This window comes from Culex quinquefasciatus, chromosome 2 (assembly GCF_015732765.1).
Source record: "Culex quinquefasciatus strain JHB chromosome 2, VPISU_Cqui_1.0_pri_paternal, whole genome shotgun sequence".
NCBI lineage: Eukaryota > Metazoa > Arthropoda > Insecta > Diptera > Culicidae > Culex > Culex quinquefasciatus.
In genome coordinates this window covers 207,345,851-207,367,937 of record NC_051862.1, presented here as the reverse complement: position 1 = coordinate 207,367,937, position 22,087 = coordinate 207,345,851, and the positions used below count along the sequence as shown (strand labels likewise).

Here is a 22,087-nt window from a genome sequence, read left to right as displayed (position 1 = left end):
GTCCCTCGGCCCTGGCCGAGGTCAAGGGGGGGGGGCAAAAAAATAAAAAAATATAAAAATTTAAATAACAAGCCATAGTCTTTGCATTTAAATGAAAGAAGTGTTTTAAAATGCATTTTACACTAGTTCAGTTGTTTTGCAATCATTAGTTTTCAAAAACCTAAGATCTGACAAAAACAAAAATCATATCGAAAAAAAAAGATTTTGCATCGAAAATTTTCAAAAAATCCTAAGATTTTTCAATAAACCCAAACATGCTAAAAATGATTTTAAACGCAGGAGAATGTATTTTAATTTGATTTCAGCTGGTTGCACTTGAATTTTCATTGAAATTTTGAAGTTTATTGTAAAAATATTTTTTTTGCCCCCTGATTTTTCGGGCGAATTTTGAAGGGGGGGTGACAAAAACTTTTAAAAATATTTGTACCAGCCTTATGTTCAGTAAAAAAATATTGGTGGCCATGCAAATTTTCCTTGGTTTAGAGATTTTGGAGTGATTTATTAAACTTTTCATAAAATCCCGTGCTTCATGAAAATATTCAAATTTCCATAATTTTTAATACAGGTATCAAACAATGAGACATTTTATTAGTTTTTTTTTGTAAAATATTAAAATTTTCGCAAAATATTGTATGGTAATAAAGTACTCAAATTTACAAAATTTACAATATGAGCATTAAATGATCCAAAATTTTGTAGACACTTTCATTTTATTGGAGTATTTTTTTGTGAAATACTCAAATTTACCGTATATAACGAAATACTCAAATTATCATGATTGTTAATTATGGTATCAAACGATGTAATTTTTTTTATGGATTTTAATTTTATTCTTGATTCTTAAATGTCAAATTTTTAATAAAATGCCGTATTTTTATAATTTGCAATGTGGACGTTAAACGAAACGAAAATTTTGAATGTATGTAAAATACTCAAAAAACGTAATTTCATGAACTGCTAAAATATAAATAATTTTCAATATGATAATATGGTGCTAAACGACGCAATATTTGTTATGTTTTTACACATTTAAGGAATTTTTGAAAAGAAAAATAAAAAAAACAGTTTAATTTTTTGTAAAATATTCACAAATTAGTTTTTCATCCCTTGATATTTTTAAAACAATGTAGTAATTAGTATTTTTATAAAATAAAGTATTTTGTGAAAATTTGAAAAATTTACAAAAAATGAATGAAGTGAAAATGCATACAAAATTTTGCCTTCTCCATACTGAAAATTATTTAAATCTAAATAATTTCATGAAACACTGTATGAAACATTTGAAGTACAGTCAATACTCGATTTTCCGAAGTTCTTATTCGATGGTTTATATAGAACATCGGATAATCAAAACATCAATATTTTTTCGTGTTTCTTTACTTTGCTACTTAAATTCGAGTTCTGCGACTCCATTTTAGTCAAATTTTAATGGATGATTGCCTTCTAAATTTGGGGAACCCTTTTTCAGCCTATTTCTATTATCGACCTTTCAGCACTATGATCATGAATTACAGCTTTCATAAAGTGTTTTTGACTGTTCCAAAGTAATAAATAGCTCAAACAAAAGTGAGCAAGAACAACTATCCATTGGTGATACATCTGAAAATGTTGATTTAATAACGGAAAACGGCAAAAGTGATGAGAATTGGTCGAACGGCTTAGAATGATTAATATTCATTTTGTCAATATTTTATCACCGCCATTTTGGCCGCCATCTTGGATTTAGAAATTCTGAATCTCTTTTGAGTAGTTAAAAGGTCATAATTAAGCTCGACAATAAAAAAAAGACATAAATATCATCATAGTTAAAGCTTTCAAAGTTCGTGTTGGTTTCAACAAGATTGGAAATTGGATAGGATTATCCAGAAATTCATTCACCACATGTTTTAAAAGGGATTTCTCATGCAGAACAAATAAAACGCCTTGTTAGTTACAGTTTTATTACAAAAGACAATAATCAATCACTGCTTTATTTCATCGCTTATTCTTATTCATTGTTTGTGGTTGGTTGCATTTTTTATTTTCTTCTTTTTTGCGTTTCTTGTTCCAAGTAATTCTGTACGGATCAAGAAGTTGGATTTGAAACTGTTGTCTCTCTCTCTCTCATTGCAGAAAGAGATGTTTTGTTTCTTACCTTAAAACTTTTAAGGTTTCATCTGTTTTCATTATGATTTTTGTTTTCTTATCTTTTTGTTTAATGTTGTGTTGTGTGTGTTAGGGTGGTCCAAATCCGGACTTTTTTGGGGCTACCCCCTGAAATCAAAGATTGACCCATCACTAGGCTAAATTCCAAATTTGAGCTCATTCTGACCACGGGAACCCCTCCCTCCAATCGCTTAAAGTTTGTATGGGAAAAATCGTCAAAATGTATGGAGAAAAGCAACTGTTTTACTTTATTACCTGTGGAAGGCGCCATAATTATCCGATTCTTACCATTTCTCAAATGTAGAACCTTCATTAAATTTAGAACAACTTTCCCGAAGACACCATATTTTTAGGATTTTTTCCCACGAAGTTATTCGCGCCCAAAACTGGCCCTTTTTGCGCGGCCAGCTGTAAGGGGCTACCTAACATTATTTCCAATTCGTACACACACGTGCTCTCTCTCAGGTTCAAACTTTCTCACGAGCTTGCTCGCCTGCCTGCCTGTTTACCAACAAGCGCGCGCTGTTTCTCTGCTTGGACTTTTGTCGTCGTCGTCGTTTTCGTTTGCTATCCGCTGCGCTGCGTTTCTGGCATGTTTATTATAATTTTCAACTAAAATAGCAGGATTGTTTTGAGATATATTTAGCATATAAATTCTTAAATTATAACAAAAATAAAAAAATACTGCGCTGAAAAAAAATGTTTAAGAAAAGACAACTTAGGCTCGATTAAAAAATTACAGCAAATGTCATGAGAACAGGGTTTGTTTGTTTTTCTAAGCATTACACGCAGTTTTTTCGTATATGCTAAAGAAACATGATAATGATTCAATTATTTAAAAAAAAATCTACAGGTAATATAAATGTTGTTCCTTTAGGTAGTTTGTTTTAACAAAAATATACTTAGTACAAATCAAGGCAATTTTACAATTATTGCTGCAAGTTTTCATTCATACTCTCTAAAATTATTTTTTTATTCTTTCTGGAAATTTATTTCTGTGTTCCTAGACCACCTGCAACAAATATTGCAACTGTTGATAATTTTTTGTCAGTTTACCTGTAAATTTTTCGATTCAGGAAACATCTCTTTCTGCACAATCGTTAACTACCTTCAGATCTTGCAGTTACGGCCTTCCTTTAAGATATTCATTTGGATTCAGCTTAAAAAAAATTAAAGAAAATTCCTTCCTTTTTATCTAAAAAAACTGCATGGTATTTCTTGTAACAAAAGTAGATAAATTAAAATCCAAAACGTTTGACGATTCATGGATGAACTAATTCATCAAATTTGTATTCTCTCTCACACGCTCTTATAATATGATATCTTTTGTTGATCACATATTACAGTAAATTTTATAACTCAAAACAATCCTGCTATTTTAGTTGAAAATTATAATAAACATGCCAGAAACGCAGCGCAGCGGATAACAAACGAAAACGACGACGACGACAAAAGTCCAAGCAGAGAAACAGCGCGCGCTTGTTGGTAAACAGGCAGGCAGGCGAGCAAGCTTGTGAGAGAGTTTGAACCTGAGAGAGAGCACGTGTGTGTACGAATTGGAAATAAACATCGTTGTTAGGTAGCCCCTTACAGCTGACCGCGCAAAAAGGGCCAGTTTTGGGCGCGAATAACTTCGCGGGAAAAAATGCTAAAAATATGGTGTCTTCGGGAAAGTTGTTCTAAATTTAATGAAGGTTCTACATTTGAGAAATGGTAAGAATCGGATGATTATGGCGCCTTCCACAGGTAAAAAAGTAAAACAGTTGCTTTTCTCCATACATTTTGACGATTTTTCCCATACAAACTTTAAGCGATTGGAGGGAGGGGTTCCCGTGGTCAGAATGAGCTCAAATTTGGAATTTAGCCTAGTGATGGGTCAATCTTTGATTTCAGGGGGTAGCCCCAAAAAAGTCCGGATTTGGACCACCCTAGTGTGTGTGTTGTTAACCTCTAATAATATACGCACAATATAATCAATTTTTAATCAAGTAATATAATGATAGCTTGTATGCAATAATAATTGTTAATAATGATAATAGAATTTCTAACCATTATTCACTCTCGTCTCGTCGTACACCAGTCTGCACTGCTTGTTTGAAAACTTTTCCGTTTTGTTTTTTTAGAGAGTGCTATCCACTCCAATCACCTCGATTTGAATCCATTTCTTCAGATGTGTTCTACACGTGCTTTTAGCAAATGCACTTTATTTTTCAATAAACCAGACTTTTCTTTGCTCTTTTACGCTTCATTTCTCATCGATTTCCTTAAGTTCGTGTGTTTTTGTTGTTGTTAATAATTCTTACAAGGTAGAATAGCTTCATAGATTTTAGATTTTGCCTTCATGCAACACAAACGTCGTTAGAGAACAACACAAAAAAAAGTTATTTTTGAATATTTGACGACAAAACTGAATGACTTGTTACGAACAAATTTAGCCGATTTCACCTCCTTGTCTCTAAATTGTTACACTAACAATCTTGACTTATGTGTTAGTTAGTGGGTTTTTAAAATTTTCTCGTTTTTTTTTTGTTTGCTCTACACCTTTTTTTTCTCTTAGTAACTGCCAAGCAATTGATCACAAATTTTAGTTTTCTTCCTCGTTTTTTTTCTTCTTCGATTTCGTTTATATTAACTCCTTTACCACTGTGTGTGTGTGTTTCGAAATTTCGATTCTGTTTGTTTTAAAGTTTTGTCTCAAAATATATGTGTTGTTCTGTGTTTTCTGGTTTGTTTTGTCACATTTTGCTTTTTTTGTTTGTTTGTTTGACAATTTCAGTAGTTTGGTTTATTGCCTCGACAAAATACCCTCTGGTGTTTGTTCACTGGTTTTACTTTTGTTTTGTTTAATTTGGTGGTGGAACTGGAAACATTGCTTTCAACGTTGTTAGCGAGAATGTTATCTTGGAATTATAACGATAACGATTATTTTAAAATCATCGTTATCGATTGTTTTCACGGCAATGATTGACGATAATCCATTAAAATTAATTTATTAAAACAAACCTAATCAACCCAAACTCTCAATGACATTTGAAATTTTTTTAAGCTATATATTTTTGGTACAGTTCAAAAGTTTAACTGCCTCATTTTCTCCAATTTTCGTTTTTTATGAAAATATTCAAATTTAAAATTAAAAAAGCAAAACGAAGCCAAATCTTTAATGCATTTTCATTCAATTAGTGTTTTTTGTCAGAATTTGCTGCTTGTATTAAAAAATTGTGGTCTTTTCATTTGCATTTTTTATAATTTTGAATGGACACAAAATTAAAGTTTGAGTTGTGAAATACTAAAATTACTCTTGTTTAAATACATGCCTCAGACAAAGAGACATAAATCATTGAAAATTTCTATCAACAAATCATTTATCAAATCCCACTAGAGCCATCTGGTTGAGAACACACACAACTTACGAAACTATTGATAGTGTGTGTACATAAGCCTCTTGAAACTGTCAAAAGCGTGGAAATTATCCGTGGTGAATTCAATTTGCCGTGGTGAGTTTTCTTCTTTCTAAATCAACCATTAAATTGTTGATTGGTGCATTTGAAAAGAGATTTACGTCTGTTTGTCTGTGTAGGTATCGTCACCTGGGACAAATGGGACCAGCCATTATTTTGATATTTTTGTTAAGTAAGGTTTTGTTTTGGTGAGGAACATTTCAATTAGTACACTGATTTTCAAATTTTGAACTTTTCATTATAAAAAAGCTGCTTTTTCTTTTCAGACTGTAGTCTCGATTAACAGTTGATGGTACTAAAATTATCATGATTTGCAAATTTTGGATGGATTTTACAATATTTGATGAAATTTTCATAACTTGCAATTGTCAATATTCAAAATAACAAAATACTGTACTTTTCAAAACTTCTAAATTTTCATAAAAATGTAAAACAACTCGAAAAACGCCAAATTGTGTACGTAAGTTCACAACATTAGACTTTAAGGTTAAAAATATCGAATTTTGATGTCACATTATGAATGGTGAAGTTTTCGAATTTTGAAAAAAAATAATATTTTTTTCTAACACTTTAATTTTAATAAATTGCAATATGGGAATCAAACGATGCAAATTTCAAATACATTTTCTCAACTTAAGAGTTTTTATCTCTTTTTTTCAAATATTTTTTTTTATTATTTGAAGTTTTTAAAACTTCCAAAACTATGAATGGATTGACTTACTATCATAGGTTTAGTTTTCTGTTTAATTTGAAATCCAAAAAGTAAACAAAAAACATAGAATGCATTTTTTTCTTATTTAATTTTTTAAAGGGTTACCAAACATGATAAGAACATTAAATACTCAAATTATCATTATCTGAAAGATATTATTTTTTCTCAAATGACACAAAATTTTAAATGAATCACCATAACATGAGTGTTTTTTCCTTAATTTGTTAAATGGTTTCATAAGTTGCAAAATTAAGCACGGCTTACCGCAAAAAAATATCACAAAATACATTATTTTAATGAAAATTAAAATTTTCGTCACTTTCAATGTGGAAATCAATTTTTGCTAAACTTTAGAAGTATTTTCACACCTTAGAACACCTTAGGTTTTGAATATTACAATTTTCATAAAAGATCAGTATTTTTATGAAAATAATGAAATTTTCTTATGATTTGAAAAATGCAAAATTAATAATGGATTTTTGCATCATCAAAGTTTTGGGGATCAATCAACGCCAAAATTTGAAAGATTTTTTTCGCAATTTCAGAGTTCTTAGTTTTGATAAACTATTTTTTTCTCAACACCCTAATTTTGACAAATCTTGAAGGGATTTAAACGTTATTTTAATTTTAATTTGCATTTAAATAATGCAAAACTATGAATTTTGAACAAATGTATGTAATATATTTTCTAAAACACTTAAAATTAAAAAAAAAATATTGTAGATATCAAACGACGATTTTTTTAAAAATATCGCTACATTTGAAAGTGTAGTTTTAAACATAGAAATTTAAATTAAAAAATTCTCAATTTTGAAAAATATTACATGTAACATTACAATTATAGGTTTAAAATATTTAAACAAGTATTTAATTTGAAATTTCGCTGTTTTGGTCCGCCTTATTTAGTGTTTCTAAAATAATGCGGTATTTTGTAAAACACCAAACACTCAAATGCAATTAAAATTCGTACATGATTTGGCCTGAAAATAAATAAAATTTGAGTTTTGGAAAAACAACGTAATTTCAAAAAAAAAATATGAATTTAAACTGTTAAACTTGCTCCATTATCCAAAATTGTTTAAAGCTTTATTAAAAACTTTTTTAGTTCGAAAGGGTTTATTTTTAATAAGTTCGTTTTAATAAGTTATTTTTAATGAATTATCATCGACTTATGCCGAAAACGTAACCACCAATCAAATAATCGTGGATCGATAACGTTATCATTATCGGCAAACGATAAACTTATCGGCGATAATGACATCGTTGAACAACGTTGATATTCTCATCATTTCACGAGGTTTCAAACAAAACGACTTTCACTTGTTGCGCGCAGAACTGCTCTGCACGATTTTTTTTTCTCTCTCTCTCTGAGTGTACCACTTATTAGTAATGTTTTCTTTTCGTTATAAGCAAATGTTCTTACTTTTTCTTAAAAATAGTTTCTTACTTGGTTTATTTACTACATGTTTCATTTTTTACACTGCTCCTTCGTTTTCTTCTTCTTTTTTCTGGGTACTTTATCTCACATTTTATTTTGTATTTATAAAAAAAGTTACTAAATAAATGAGGTAGAAAATCATAATTTATATCATACAACTTATCAGTGTAATCAGAGTAATAAAATCTCTGTGTTTTCTTACTGTATCCTTGCTACAATAATCAGTTTATCGGTTCATCATTCACGATTTTGCTTCGTGAATAAAATTACTTCACGTGGTTGTTTTTTTTTAGTTTACTTGAAGAGGGGCAAAGCGCGTTCAAATAAGGTTAGAAAAAGAAATAACAGTTTTGTTGTCTGAAGGTTCGGTAGAAAAGCAGGGGTGGAAAAATCAATACTTTGTTTTAAAATGAACTGCCTTGAAAATGGGAATCAAATGCTCTATTTGTTTAACTTGTTAAATGGCACCTAAAGTCTGGGAATTGTTCTCGATTAAACGGAGATAGGAATCAGCTTGGTTTATTTCGTTTTTCTTTCATTTCTTTTCTAGCAATCAGGATGGATTTGGGGAACAAAAATCAGTCGTTATCCAGTTGCGGTTTTCGTTTTCTTACATTTTAGTCTATTGTGTTGCTACTATTTAGTACAAAAAAAAACAAATAAAGAAACTCGTAGTTTTGCGTTTCGCGATTAAATGTGTGTGGTGGCAAAGTTGAGGGTTTTTTTTTTTCTCAGTTTTGAGCAAATTATGTGTTTTTTTTCCTTTTTCGACTTTCAGCACATAGAAATAGTAGGCTAGGCGCGCTCGAAACAGTGTGTTTGTAAATCAAGAGCGTAAAGTTACACAGTGTCACTACCATCTAAACACGCAAAACCTAGTCCATCTAGTTAGCCACTTTCCTGTCACTTCACATCAAACTTTTGTCACCTTTATTTTTTGTTTGCTTTGTAATAAACTCACGTAACACTGGTTAGATGCTCTGTTTTTGTTTGTTTTGTTTGCTTCTCTTTATCAATAAACATTCTACCCTTTATCCTTCTTCGCCATCTTTGTCACCTTCTTCCACTTGTTTTTATGTTTTGTTTTTGTAGCGTTGGTTCCATACAACAACGTGTGTTCCAACATGCGTCAGGTTTGGTTTGCTCGTGTACATCTCTTTTTTTTGTTTTGTGTTTGTTTGTTTGTGTGTGTGTGTGTGTGCACTTTGTATCATTCGAAAGGTAGTTTGATTTTTCTTTGTTCAAACACAATCATTCGCGCAGGGGCGATCAAAGCAGTCTGTTACTTTTGCCTAGTGGACTTTTCAGATTTTCAAAAATGTGAACCTACTTTGATCGAACCATCGCCGAAGCAATCTTGATTGTTACACACCAAAAAGAAACTCAAATTTTGTTATCGTACAAAAATCAAAAGTCATACAATGATTAATAGTTTTTTTGTTATGCGTTTGTGATTTTATGTTTCTTTCCCGTCACTCTTCAGAATTAGAAGGGGATGCAATAGGAGATACTTGGTAGTTGGTAATTATGCCGTACGCTCTAATAAGTGTGTGATAAGTGATATTCAATAATCCAATATAAATATAATAAACGCACGATGCACGAACTAGAGAAGTGGGATGTTTGGGTAAAGAATGCGTTGTTGTATTAAAAGTGATTTTTTTTTCCTTCTTTTTTTCTAAATATATTGGTAATTAGTTTCCGCTCGTGATAAATAATCACTCACTCTCTAATAATGATAACACAAACAAAACATAATGGTCATGATAGTACACTTGCAAGTTTGCGAAAAGCTACATTGTTTAACTGAAATATTGATAATCACTAATGATTCGTAACTGATAAGCTTGATTAGCAAAAGCTCAAAATTTTTGAGTCGGTTCTAATTCAAACTTGACAAAATGAGGTTAAACAGGATAGCGTGGATAACTTTTGAATAATTTTGAATCAATTTTTTTTTGTACCGTCATCAGGGGTGACATTAGGTCTGAGAAGTGAGATTGGGTCATACAAAAATGCTAAAATTTGTATGACCCAATCTCAACCTTCCCCAGACCCAATGTTACCGCTGATAACGGGAATAAAAAATATGAAATGTCATGAAACATGATTTAACAATCTATTTTTTTATTTTCCTGTGACTCAGCATCCAAAAAAACTGCTGGTGAACCATGCTTTTTAATTTCATCGCTTTATTCCCTCAGTAACGATTGAAACAAGGGCTTCTATGCGAAGTGTCCCACCACTCGCTACAAAGATTTGTTGCTTGGGAAATGGATCTACCCTGAAATGTCAACATATTATTTCGATTTTTTAATTATGAAAAAAAAAAACAATTATTTTCATTTCTAATGCCTTCAACAAAATTGCCATATATTTTTCACTATAGGCAGCGCTGATCCATTTTTTGCCTAATGCGAGTGCCGGCCAGTGAGTATTTGAGATTTTTTTGTAATTTTGTGTGTGTGTTTTTATTTGTCCTCAACTACTCTATGACCAAATAAGCCATTTTGCGTAGCAAATCTCTTCTAAATGTGCTTATTTTTAAATTTTATTTTTTTGTATTTTTTCAATCCGGCTGAAACTTCTTTAGTGCCTTCCGTATTCGCAAAAAAGCCATTTCGCGTCATCAGTTTGTCGATATCGTTTCCATGTGAAAATTAAAAATCTGTATCTTTAAAAAAATGATCCATTTGGTGCCTTCGGCAATGTTGTAGGTATGGATGAGGACTACACCGAAAAAATCAAATTTTGGGCTATTTTTATAATTTCGAAAAAAAAATAAAAAGGCAGAAAAATCCAAAAACATTCAATTCTCTGCATTCAAAATAGGACCAATAGTTCTCGAGATATCGTTTCAAAACGGGGGCAATCTGGGCAACACTGAAAAAATCTAAATTTTCCTGCTATTTTAACCTTTGCATGGCCCTATTTAAGCATTCAAAGGCCGTATCAAAAAAATTAACAAAAAGCAAAATGTAGGGAACTTTCTGACCATTTAAAAAAATCCAAAAACTGACAAACATGAGCACTTTAAAAAAAAAAATGGAAAACTACGACTTTTTTAAAAAAGTAACCTAAGAATGGCTATATCATGAAAACGTTGAACTTTATCTCAAATTTCACCAAAGTCCTTTGCGACAGTAAAAAAAATTGGACCCAATTAAAGATTTTTTTTGGAAATCCATATTTTTGAAAAAGTTTTAAGTTGGTTGAATAAAAAAATAACAAGCCATCATCTCAACATTTGAATGAAAAAAGTGCTTTAAAATGCATTTTACACTAGTTCAGTTGTTTAACAGTCATTGAAAAAAATAAAATTTGAAGAAAACAAAAATTATAACGAAAAAAATAATTGCGGTACTGTACAGCACTGTACAAGATTTTTGAATAAACCCAAACATGTTGAAAATGATTCTAAACGCAAGGAATTGCATTTTAAATTAATTTCAGCTGATAACACTTAAATTTCCATTAAAACTTCGAAGTTTTTTGAAAAAAATATTTTTTTTCCGTTTAATTTTTCGGTCCGAAACAAAAACTTTTAAAAATCTCATTGCATCGTATTAAAAAGTGGTCCGAGACAAACTTATAGGAAATCTAGCGGGCTGTCTGAAATAAATACACTGAAAGAAAAAAAAACATGCCACTTCTGTGACATTTTTTGATTTATATGTTTAATAGTTAATTTATAAGGTGTCCGAGCAGACGGAAATAACTTGGGAATAACACTTTTTGATATTTGAAAATACTTGGCCAATAACATTTTATGTTATTTATAACAAGATTTGTTATTCGTCGTTATGATTTTTTTTTGTTATTGAATTGTTATTGTAATAACAGACTAACACCATTTCTAGTCATTCTTCGAACAAATCTTTGTTATTATTTTTTGTTATTTTAACAACTAATCCGATCATCCTAATAACAATTGGAGTTATTCTTCCATAACAAAAAATGTTATTCCCAAGTTGTTTTGGCTTTCAACCAATATCAGACCAATAACATATTTTATTATGATAACAAAAACTGTTATTAAACTCTTATGCAAAAATGAATTTTTCATGAAAATTCCATAACATTTTCTGTTATTTTAACAGTATTTGTTATTGAAATGGCATGAATTTTGTTATTACCGTCTGCCCAGGTGAGCCCAAGATTTTTTGTGTGAAAATAGCCAAAGATGTTACAAAAAGACTCACGAAAAATGCAGGATGCAGCAACTCTCCTTAAATACAAAAATCTTTTTCTAAAACTGTTTTTTAAAAGTTATCTAAACGTCGAAATTTTCAAAAACCGAAAAGAAGAATGATTTTAAAAACATGAACTAAACTTTTTAGGTCATAGCTCAAAATTTGTCTGTTTTGATATTCTATAACGAAACATAGAAATATTCAATTCAAAAAAATGTTTGAGCGCAAATCATTTCTTATTGTTAAAACGTGACATAAAAAGAGTCTTCCTATTTATCCCTTATTTTTTCTTGGGTAATTCTCTACCAACTCACACGAAATCGGGAAAAGTTGCCCCGACCCCTCTTCGATTTGCGTGAAACTTTGTCCTAAGGGGTAACTTTTGTCCCTGATCACGAATCCGAGGTCCGTTTTTTGATATCTCTTGACGGAGGGGCGGTACGACCCCTTCCATTTTGAACATGCGAAAAAAGAGGTGTTTTTCAACAATTTGCAGCCTGAAACGGTGATGAGATAGAAATTTGGTGTCAAAGGAACTTTTATGTAAAATTAGACGCCCGATTTGATGGCGTACTCAGAATTCCGAATAAACGTATTTTTAATCGAAAAAACACTAAAAAAGTTTTAAAAATTCTCCCATTTTCCGTTACTCGACTGTAAAAAATTTTGGAACATGTCATTTTATGGGAAATTTAATGTACTTTTCGAATCTACATTGTCCCAGAAGGGTCATTTTTTTCATTTAGAACAAAATTTTTCATTTTAAAATTTCGTGTTTTTTCTAACTTTGCAGGGTTATTTTTTAGAGTGTAACAATGTTCTACAAAGTTGTAGAGCAGACAATTACAAAAATTTTGATATATAGACATATGGGGGTTGCTTATAAACATCACGAGTTATCGCGATTTTACGAAAAAAAGTTTTGAAAAAGTTACTTTTTGCGTTTCTCTTTGTTTCGTCGTTCGTGTCTGTCGCGGGTGACCATGAATGGCCATGATCGATGACGACCAACTTTTTCAAAACTTTTTTTCGTAAAATCGCGATAACTCGTGATGTTTATAAGCAACCCCCATATGTCTATATATCAAAATTTTTGTAATTGTCTGCTCTACAACTTTGTAGAACATTGTTACACTCTAAAAAATAACCCTGCAAAGTTAGAAAAAACACGAAATTTTAAAATGAAAAATTTTGTTCTAAATGAAAAAATTACCCTTCTGGGACAATGTAGATTCGAAAAGTACATTAAATTTCCCATAAAATGACATGTTCCAAAATTTTTTACAGTCGAGTAACGGAAAACGGGAGAATTTTTAAAACTTTTTTAGTGTTTTTTTCGATGAAAAATACGTTTTTTCGGAATTCTGAGTACGCCATCAAATCGGGCGTCTAATTTTACATAAAAGTCCCTTTGACACCAAATTTCTATCTCATCACCGTTTCAGGCTGCAAATTATTGAAAAACACCTCTTTTTCGCATGTTCAAAATGGAAGGGTCGTACCGCCCCTCCGTCACGAGATATCAAAAAACGGACCTCGGATTCGTGATCAGGGACAAAAGTTACCCCTTAGGACAAAGTTTCACGCAAATCGAAGAGGGGTCGGGGCAACTGCTGTGTGAGTTGGCGGAGAATTACCCTCTTACCTTTACAAACATATTTGCCACGGCCTGAATTGAATTTTAAATAAACATTTTGCAATTTTGCAAATTAGGATACCAACTGACAGAAGCAAATAAGAAACGTAAATTAGGTAAGAGCATGAGCTTGTGTGTCCTCCCATGGTTGCCTCTCCGTTGCTGAACAGAACCGGAATATTCTTTCAGCATAGACTTTGACTATATAGTGGTGTTTCCCTAATCAACAGCATGAAATGATTGCCAAAACTAGTTAGATCAGTTACGAATAGGAAACAGTCGTTGGCCACCAATGGCGCCCGCCATGCCATTTTGTAGATCTCGATTTTAAGGTACAGAAATGTTAGTATGCAAGAAAAAAAGTAAAATTATGTAAGAATACTAAAAATGTAGATAGAAAACCAAATGAAAATAGGTAATAAACATCGTAAAGGTACAAAATTTAATGTTTCAGTTTTAACATTAATCATTTTTCTGGTTACGAATCATTAGCCATTAACTTGCGTACTTTTTGCATGAAATAAATGTGTAATTTAATAATTAAATTTCTACAAACAAACAATTAACCTTCTCCAGAACATACCGTAATTCATTTCTCGTGACATCTTCTCTGCTCATATCTTTTTATATCGAAACAATTTACTCTCGCCAATACCTGTCTCTCTTCTCTTGCTATGCTTATCAATACTTTCATATGCTTTACTCTGTGATCTCTACATAACAAACGAATAGTTTTCCCTCTCTCGCTCTCTCCTTCTGCTTTTAGGTCATGAATGTATACATCGGTTCCAGGTTTTGTATTTTGTGTTTTGTTTCTCTACATGCATTTCCACGATTTCCACAAACTTTTTTAATTCAACGCCTCTTAGAACTACGACAGAAAGTTGAGAGATATTATTTTTAAGAAAGCAACTTATTTGGCATTTCACTTGATTGTTCTCGGGGTCGGTTTGAACAAACTTAGAAACGAAGGTTGGATTTTAAAAGTGCAAACTTAAATTGTTGAAACGATGTTTGGAGGACACATTTAGACCAGCTAAATAAAAAGTTGTTTTCGTTGACTTGCTTTCCTAAAATTAATTTCTCATTAAACTTTCAATCGCAGTTCAAACCATCTCACCTTCTCGCTCTTTGTTAGTTTCAATTGATTAGTATTTCTGTTAATCTCAAAATTTACACATTTAACGGCAGTATTCTGTTGCAATAAAGGTGTGTGTGAGTGTGTCTGTTTGTCTTCCACTTCCGCCTGTTTTTTTTTAATTAGATGGGGGGAAGCCTCAAAATGAAATTTACACGGGGTGGTGGGTGCAAAGAAACTTCTTTTCTCCACTTTCCTGAGAATGTTGTTTTGTGTTACTTCACTTTCTTCGTTTGTGTGAGTGTGTCTTTAGGGTAGGATGGTGTGTGTGAAGGGGTTAAAAGTTTGGAAATCAACTTGCTCTCAACTGAACAGGTGTAAGTAATTGTGTGAGGAATTTGCGGTTATTGAGGAATTTTGAACTGTTTTTATCTTTTCTCTCTCCCTCTGTCTCTTTCTGTGTGTGTTGGCGCTGAAGATGTTAAAACATTTCATAATCTAATAGTTTCATCAACAGTCTCTAAATGGAAGTAATCTGCTCTTTTCTCTTTTTTTTGTGTTGCTGTTTGCTCTTAAATTCTGATTTGTAAAACTGTGTGAGTAACGTGTTTGCCTTTTTGGATTTCAACAGTTCGCTCCCTCGATTAAATGTAATGGATTCCTGCTGCTGATTTTTTACAGTGTATTTTTTTGTTTGTGTCTGTCTGTAAATGGAGGTACAATTTTATGTTACTATTTTCTTTTTCTCTTACTCGCGATTAACTTTGAATCTTTGATTGAGGAGGAGTGTTTTAGAGGGGGGATATGTTAGAAATGTGTAAACCAAGAAAATGCTCACAAATATATGATAAATAAGGTGAAACTAATAAATAATAGTTTATATATATTATATTACTGTATAAAGATCTGTTTCGCACCCAGCTTGACAATAAAATCAAACATCCAAAACATTGATTAATCGTTCAATAAAACAAACAAATGATAGTACGGTTCGTTTACGGTTACGGACAGTGTGTGTGTTTCCAAGGTTGCTCAACTCTACACTTGGTGTATCAGATACTTCTCCTCCATTTTTAAACTTAATAGTCTACACGTCACATGTCCTTCCGCCTGTTAGCCTTACTAACACTAGGTGTTTCTAAATTTGTTTCTTTTGATCTAGCAAAAGAATGAAAATCCTTACACCTACGATTCACAATAAACTGTAAACTTACACAACTATAGTTATTTCTCTCTCATCTCACCCCAAACTCACTTTTACCCACAAAAGTCGTCGACTTTATCACACACGCGGCGTTCACAATCCATCTTAAATGTTAAATACTCTTACCAGCTAGAAAATGTGTGTGTGTGTGTGTGTTTCTTCTGTCTGCATTAATTCCTAAATCGAGAGTTCATCATCCTTCCGTTCCTTCCCTTTCATCCCCACCTCAAAACTTGAACTTTTCGGCATTGTTTAGTACTCACACGCAAACACTCCCTCCTATCTTACACCCACGAAGCCGACGGAGCGTCGCCGGAACCGGTGCCACACTGGTCGGTGGCCGGTGGCCGCCTCTAGCGAATGTTCGCCAGCGTTTTCTTGATGCGCAGCGCGGTGAGGCGAGCGGCCGGGTTCTGGTACCAGCACTCCTTCATCACCTTGGAGATCGAGTGGAGCGTGTCGGAGGCGATCCACCGGTTCGGTATGCTCGGCCGCTGCCGGTCCGTGCAGACGACCTGGAAGGAGAGGATGTAAAACGGGAATTGTTAAATATTATTCTAGATTTCATTGATCATGTCCACTTTTAGAAAAGTTTACCTCTTTAACCCAAGAGGAAGCTGTGACCTATGTCTCGCTTGGTCCAGACCAAAATCCAGTATAGAGCTGTCAGAACAAAACTGTAAGACCGACGACGTAATACCCTTTCGTTCCCTTTTTACTGAAATATAGGTAGGTATACGGAAACAAAAGAAAAAACGATGTTTCAATTGACTTTAAATAACTTAAAGATTAATTCCCAAAATGTGATTTTCAAGAAAATATCTAAATTTTATTAAAAAATCATTTCCAGATGCAAAATTAAACTTGCAATCGAAATTACAAAGCTTCCCATGCGCCAGTGACAAAACCGGATTGGTTTTCTAGCTTCGGTACGAGCCCGAACCCATTTATGTGTTGGTATTTGGTGCATCGTACCAGCGCACCAAGGCATGCGTCGGCTCGGTTTCGTGTCTGGCACGAACCCAGCCAAAGTGGTTCACTCGGTACGAGCCAAGGTATTGAACCCAATTCGTACCGCTGGCGCGTGTTCCACGGCACGTACCGAGTGAACCACTTTGGCTCATACGCTGGATTCGTGCCACGAAACCGAGCCGACGAGCCGACGCGTGCCTTGGTGCGCTGGTACGATGAATCAACGTACCATCGGCTCGGGTGAGTCGGGTACGGGTGTAAACCAAACAAAGCAGGCGCAAAGCAAAACCGAGGTACAAGTGTACCGCTCCACAGTGGTCGGAAACGCAAATTTAGCAGGAATAATTTATTTCCGCTTCAGGGATGCATTTTCGAGCTTCGGTGTCTAAGAAGCATTTGTTAAAAATGAAATTCTACATCTTTTGGTCAAAACGATATTAGGGTGGTCCAACAATTACTAATATTTTCAAAAACTATCTTCGCTTCTAGATGAGATAGAGGTATACTTTCTTCAATAGTATTGTAGTACTAGTCATTTCAAACAACTTTGTCGAAGACACCAAATCTCTATCTCTTAATCTGATCATTCTACAGCGTTTTATATGAAAAGCAGTAGGGTGGCCCATCAAAAAAGTATTTTTATTGCGTATCTTTTTTGTATTATTTTTGGCAATTTTGGTGTCTTCCGAACATATTTAGAGCATAAAAATACGCGTCTTTTGAAATGTCAACAAAGTCGCCAGGTCATTTTGGTAAAAAGTTACAGCGTTTTTAAAGTTTTTAATAGGCCTTTTTCAAATGTTTGTATCTTTTCGAGGGGGACTCAAAAAAATACGCTACGCGGTGCATCTGAAAGCTCAAAACTTCTTCTTTAATATGAATATAACATCTCAAAAGGGTTTTTCTTAAACTCAAGTTACAGCGATTTAAAAATGGTCATTTTATGAGATTTTGTGCCATGCCCTATGAGAAAATTTACATGAATATCGCATTAATCAGTATCAAAACAGCTCTCAGTGAGCTCAATTGCAGGTAAAATTGATTTGTGGACAAACGTGATCGAACCTGGTTTTTATAGCAACTAGGGTGGTCTTAGATGACCTAGGGTGGTTCATATTCGTTCACTCTTAAAAAATATTTTTTTTAAATTCGCAATAAAAAAACATTTGAAATTTAAATACATAACCTGTTTTAAATAGTAAAGCAGCTGAGGATATGATATCTGATTAGGGTGGCTCAAATTAATTAGCAAATTAAAAGATTAAAGATTTTATTCGTTAGAAAATGTATTTTAACATATTATTATTTCTCTACGTTTTCGTAAATCGACTTTTATTTGTGTTGTTTTTAATAGGATAAAACTTTCCATGCATTTACTGTGTTTAAGGGTGCCATTTTGCATCATTAGTTGTTCCATACAAAGCTTCATACAATTTTGCCCATACAAAATGGGAATGTGAGTATTCGTAAACATGATACATTTTCTTATCGATTTAGCGTCTTAAAAACGTGGTAGGTTATGATTTGAACCCTTAAAAATAGTTTCAGGGAAAAATGCACACTTTAGAAATTGATATTAGAAGTTGATTTCCCAAAACTCTTATTTTATTTCTGAAAATTTGTTATATTTGTTGGGAAACATCTTTAAGGCGAGTATTCAGGTTTTGTTGTAAAACCAGGTACTATTTTTTTTTATTAAATGCACCGAAAATAATGAATTTGCATTTTTAGGTAAAAAGATATAAATTGGAAAAGGATCCTCGTATTGGCAAACAAATTATACAAAATGACTCCTTTTGTCAAAGTTAATGCATGGAAAGTTTTATCCTATTAAAAAATACAAATAAAAGTCGATTTACGAAAACGTAGAGAAATTTTAAAATCTTGAATCTTTTTATTTTCTAATTAATTTGAGCCACCCTAAACAGATATCATATCCTCAGCTGCTTTACTATTTAAAACAGGTTTAATTTTAGTTTTAAATGTTTTTTTTTATTTTTCTTTCTATGCGAATTTAAAACAAACATATCTTATAAGAGTGAACGAATATAAACCACCCTAGTTCATCTAAGACCATCCTAGTTGCAATAAAAACCAGGTTCGACCACGTTTGTCCACAAATCAATTTTACCTGCATTTGAGCTCACTGAGAGCAGTTTTGATACTGATTAATGCGATATTCATGTAAACTTCCTCATAGAGCATGGTACAAAATCTCATAAAATGACCATTTTTAAATCGCTGTAACTTGAGTTTAAGAAAAACCCTTTTGAGATGTTATATTCATATTAAAGAAGAAGTTTTGAGCTTTCAGATGCACCGCGGAGCGTATTTTTTTGTGTCCCCCTCGAAAAGATACAAACATTTGAAAAAGGCCTATTAAAAACTTTAAAAACGCTGTAACTTTTTACCAAAATGACCTGGCGACTTCGTTGACATTTCAAAAGACGCGTATTTTTATGCTCTAAATATGTTCGGAAGACACCAAAATTGCCAAAAATAATACAAAAAAGATACGCAATAAAAATACTTTTTTGATGGGCCAGCCTACTGCTTTTCATATAAAACGCTGTAGAATGATCAGATTAAGAGATAGAGATTTGTTGTCTTCGACAAAGTTGTTTGAAATGGCTAGTACTACAATACTATTGAAGAAAGTATACCTCTATCTCATCTAGAAGCGAAGATAGTTTTTGAAAATATTAGTAATTGTTGGACCACCCTAATATCGTTTTGACCAAAAGATGTAGAATTTCATTTTTAACAAATGCTTCTTAGACACCGAAGCTCGAAAATGCATCCCTGAAGCGGAAATAAATTATTCCTGCTAAATTTGCGTTTCCGACCACTGTGCGCTCGGTGCAGGGAAGCTTACAAATTTTATTTAATATTTTCATAAAACTGAGAAATTTTCTACAACTTTCTTTTTTTGACTATATTGTGATGTCTTCGAAACTATTGGTTCGAATTTAATTGTTAAAAAATAAATTTTTAGAAAAATTTTCCGCTATTTTCTAAAAAAAAAATGACATTTTTAAATCAAGATTAATTTTTTGAAAGAGCTGAAATCCCATTATTTTAGTTTTCAAATGTTGGTGTTAGATATACAAATTTTGTGAAAATTTTACTTTTACAAAAAGTTATTCTATTTTTTTTAAAGCATTTAAAAAAATTATATCCCAAGTGTATTCTAATCTGACGAGAATGCACTGGGCCACGCCCCTTTTTTTAATTTTAAGCTTAGTTCTTTTTTCGGCCAGTGCTCTTTTGGGTCTGCTTAGTGCTGCAATTTGTGCCTTCGATTTGAATGGGTCATACATCAAAAGACAAGGCGCATTTGTTTTTTTGATGGCGCTTGCTAATTATTTACATGTTTTTCATAATAGTGACTAACTAATGTGGAAAAGAACATATTGCCGAAAGTTGGGAGCAGTTTTGTATCGAAAGCGCTGTGAAAAAGTAAGCGAAAGTGAAAAGTTGATTTTGAAGATATTCATTAAGCGGCCAAGTGCTGCTCGCATGTGTCACTGTGTGTGCAACCAAAGAGATGAGAAATGGTCTCGCCGCAAAATAGAAATTTTCATCAAAAGGGCATAAATTTGATCTTTTTTGGCCAGAAAATAACATAAATTTGCTTGCTTACTCGAGGCGGTGCTGTTGCTGGTAAATTTTTTTTTTGAGCTTCAATTGAGCAACAAACTATCCATATCTGGAGTTTTTTTTTTAAGTTCCAATAAACCAAATTTTTAGTTTTTGCTTTTTGGGTGTTTTTTAATACTCCTGACTCAAGGGGGTTTCAGAAACACCCAATAAACAAAAACTGGAAATTTGGTTTATTAGACCTTTTCAAAAAATAAAAAAAAAAACTCCAGATATGGCGAAGATAGGTGTTTGATTAAAATGGGTATATTTTCCCTATTTATAAAAAAATGCAAAAAAAAAAATCACAAGACTTAATTTTTTACTATTAAATCGAACCAATAGTTTCCACGATATTGCGAGTTGCAAAATAAGGGCTTTTTGTCCAAGCCATAGAACAAGAACTTCAAATACAATGTGCATCCGCCTTAAGGTGGTATCAGGCTACGGCAAAAAAAATCGCACATTTTTGTGTTTGACAGTTTGCCAAACTCGCAAACTTGTATGCGGCAAAATCGCAAACAAAGCAATGCACTCTGACGTTTCTGCAAACATATGTTTGTTTGTTTGTCATAGTCTAATACATCCTCTAGATGACACCGAAAGAAAACTCACTCATCTCAACATTTTAGTTTCAAAATGTTGTACACTCAAACCCCGTTCTCAAATTGTTGTCAAACGAACGGGGTCACGTTTTAGTTTGAAACCCCTTTTACACGGAGTTCACACACACTACCAAACGTTTGTTTAGATAGTGTGCGTGAGCTCCGTGTAAAAAGTGACAATTCGTCACTTTTTAGTTTGACTTTGACCAACCACCGGGAGTTGAGTGTATCAAAAAAGAAAATTGTCGAAAATTTTCTAAGCCTTTTGAAAATACGTTAGCATGGGAGCTGCATGAAATATTAATAATTGCAAAAAGTTGAACATTTTCGGAAAACTTCACTTAAAAATGCTTATACCGTCATCAGGGGTGACATTGGGTCTGTGGGTTGAGATTGAGTCATACAAAAATGCTGAAATTGGTATGACCCAATCTCATTCCCCAGACCCAATGTCACCCCTGATGACGGTAACTAGAAAATAGAGCACTTTATAAACAAATGTTTTAAATAATTTCGATTGCAGTTTTGGTTTCACATATAAAAACTATTTTGTTTATATGTGTTTGGAAATATTTAGGATATTTTTCCAAAAATCATGTTATTGGAAAATCTTGTACCAAATTTTGCATCATCCTAAACCCTAGTAAAAAATAAATATAATATAACTCCCGGGTCCTTAAGACCAAATTCTTTTGGAACCCCGCTCGTACAGGACTTCAAGTTCAACGCGGGGTTACAAATTACTGTGGGCTTAACGGTCTTTGTGGCAAGTTTCTGCACTAACCTAGAAATCAGAAGGCTTGAATAGAGGTTTAGGACCTCTGGTTTGGTCCCCTAAAACATTGAAGTGGCGTGAAAAAATTATGCAGCCTAAAACCAGTTATTAGGTGAAATAAAACTATTTTGTTTCAAATTGTCTGTTTTGTGAGCAGCTATATGGCTGAAACCAAAATTGTTTATTCATGCTCTTGGTCTGACAGCTCTCTCCTGGAATTTGGTCTGGACCA

At 32.8% G+C, this 22,087-nt stretch overlaps 1 protein-coding gene across 1 annotated transcript in view; it reads right to left on the bottom strand.

Annotated features, from left to right (window-relative positions):
• Positions 1–14,962: 14,962 nt before the first annotated feature.
• Positions 14,963–22,087, bottom strand: part of LOC6050974 (TGF-beta receptor type-1) — a 140,264-nt gene continuing 133,139 nt past the window's right edge. Inside the window, exon 9 of the mRNA XM_038251674.1 lies at positions 14,963–16,379. Coding sequence (XP_038107602.1) covers positions 16,218–16,379 — 162 coding nt within the window. The 3' untranslated portion in view covers positions 14,963–16,217. The remainder of the gene's footprint in view (positions 16,380–22,087) is intronic.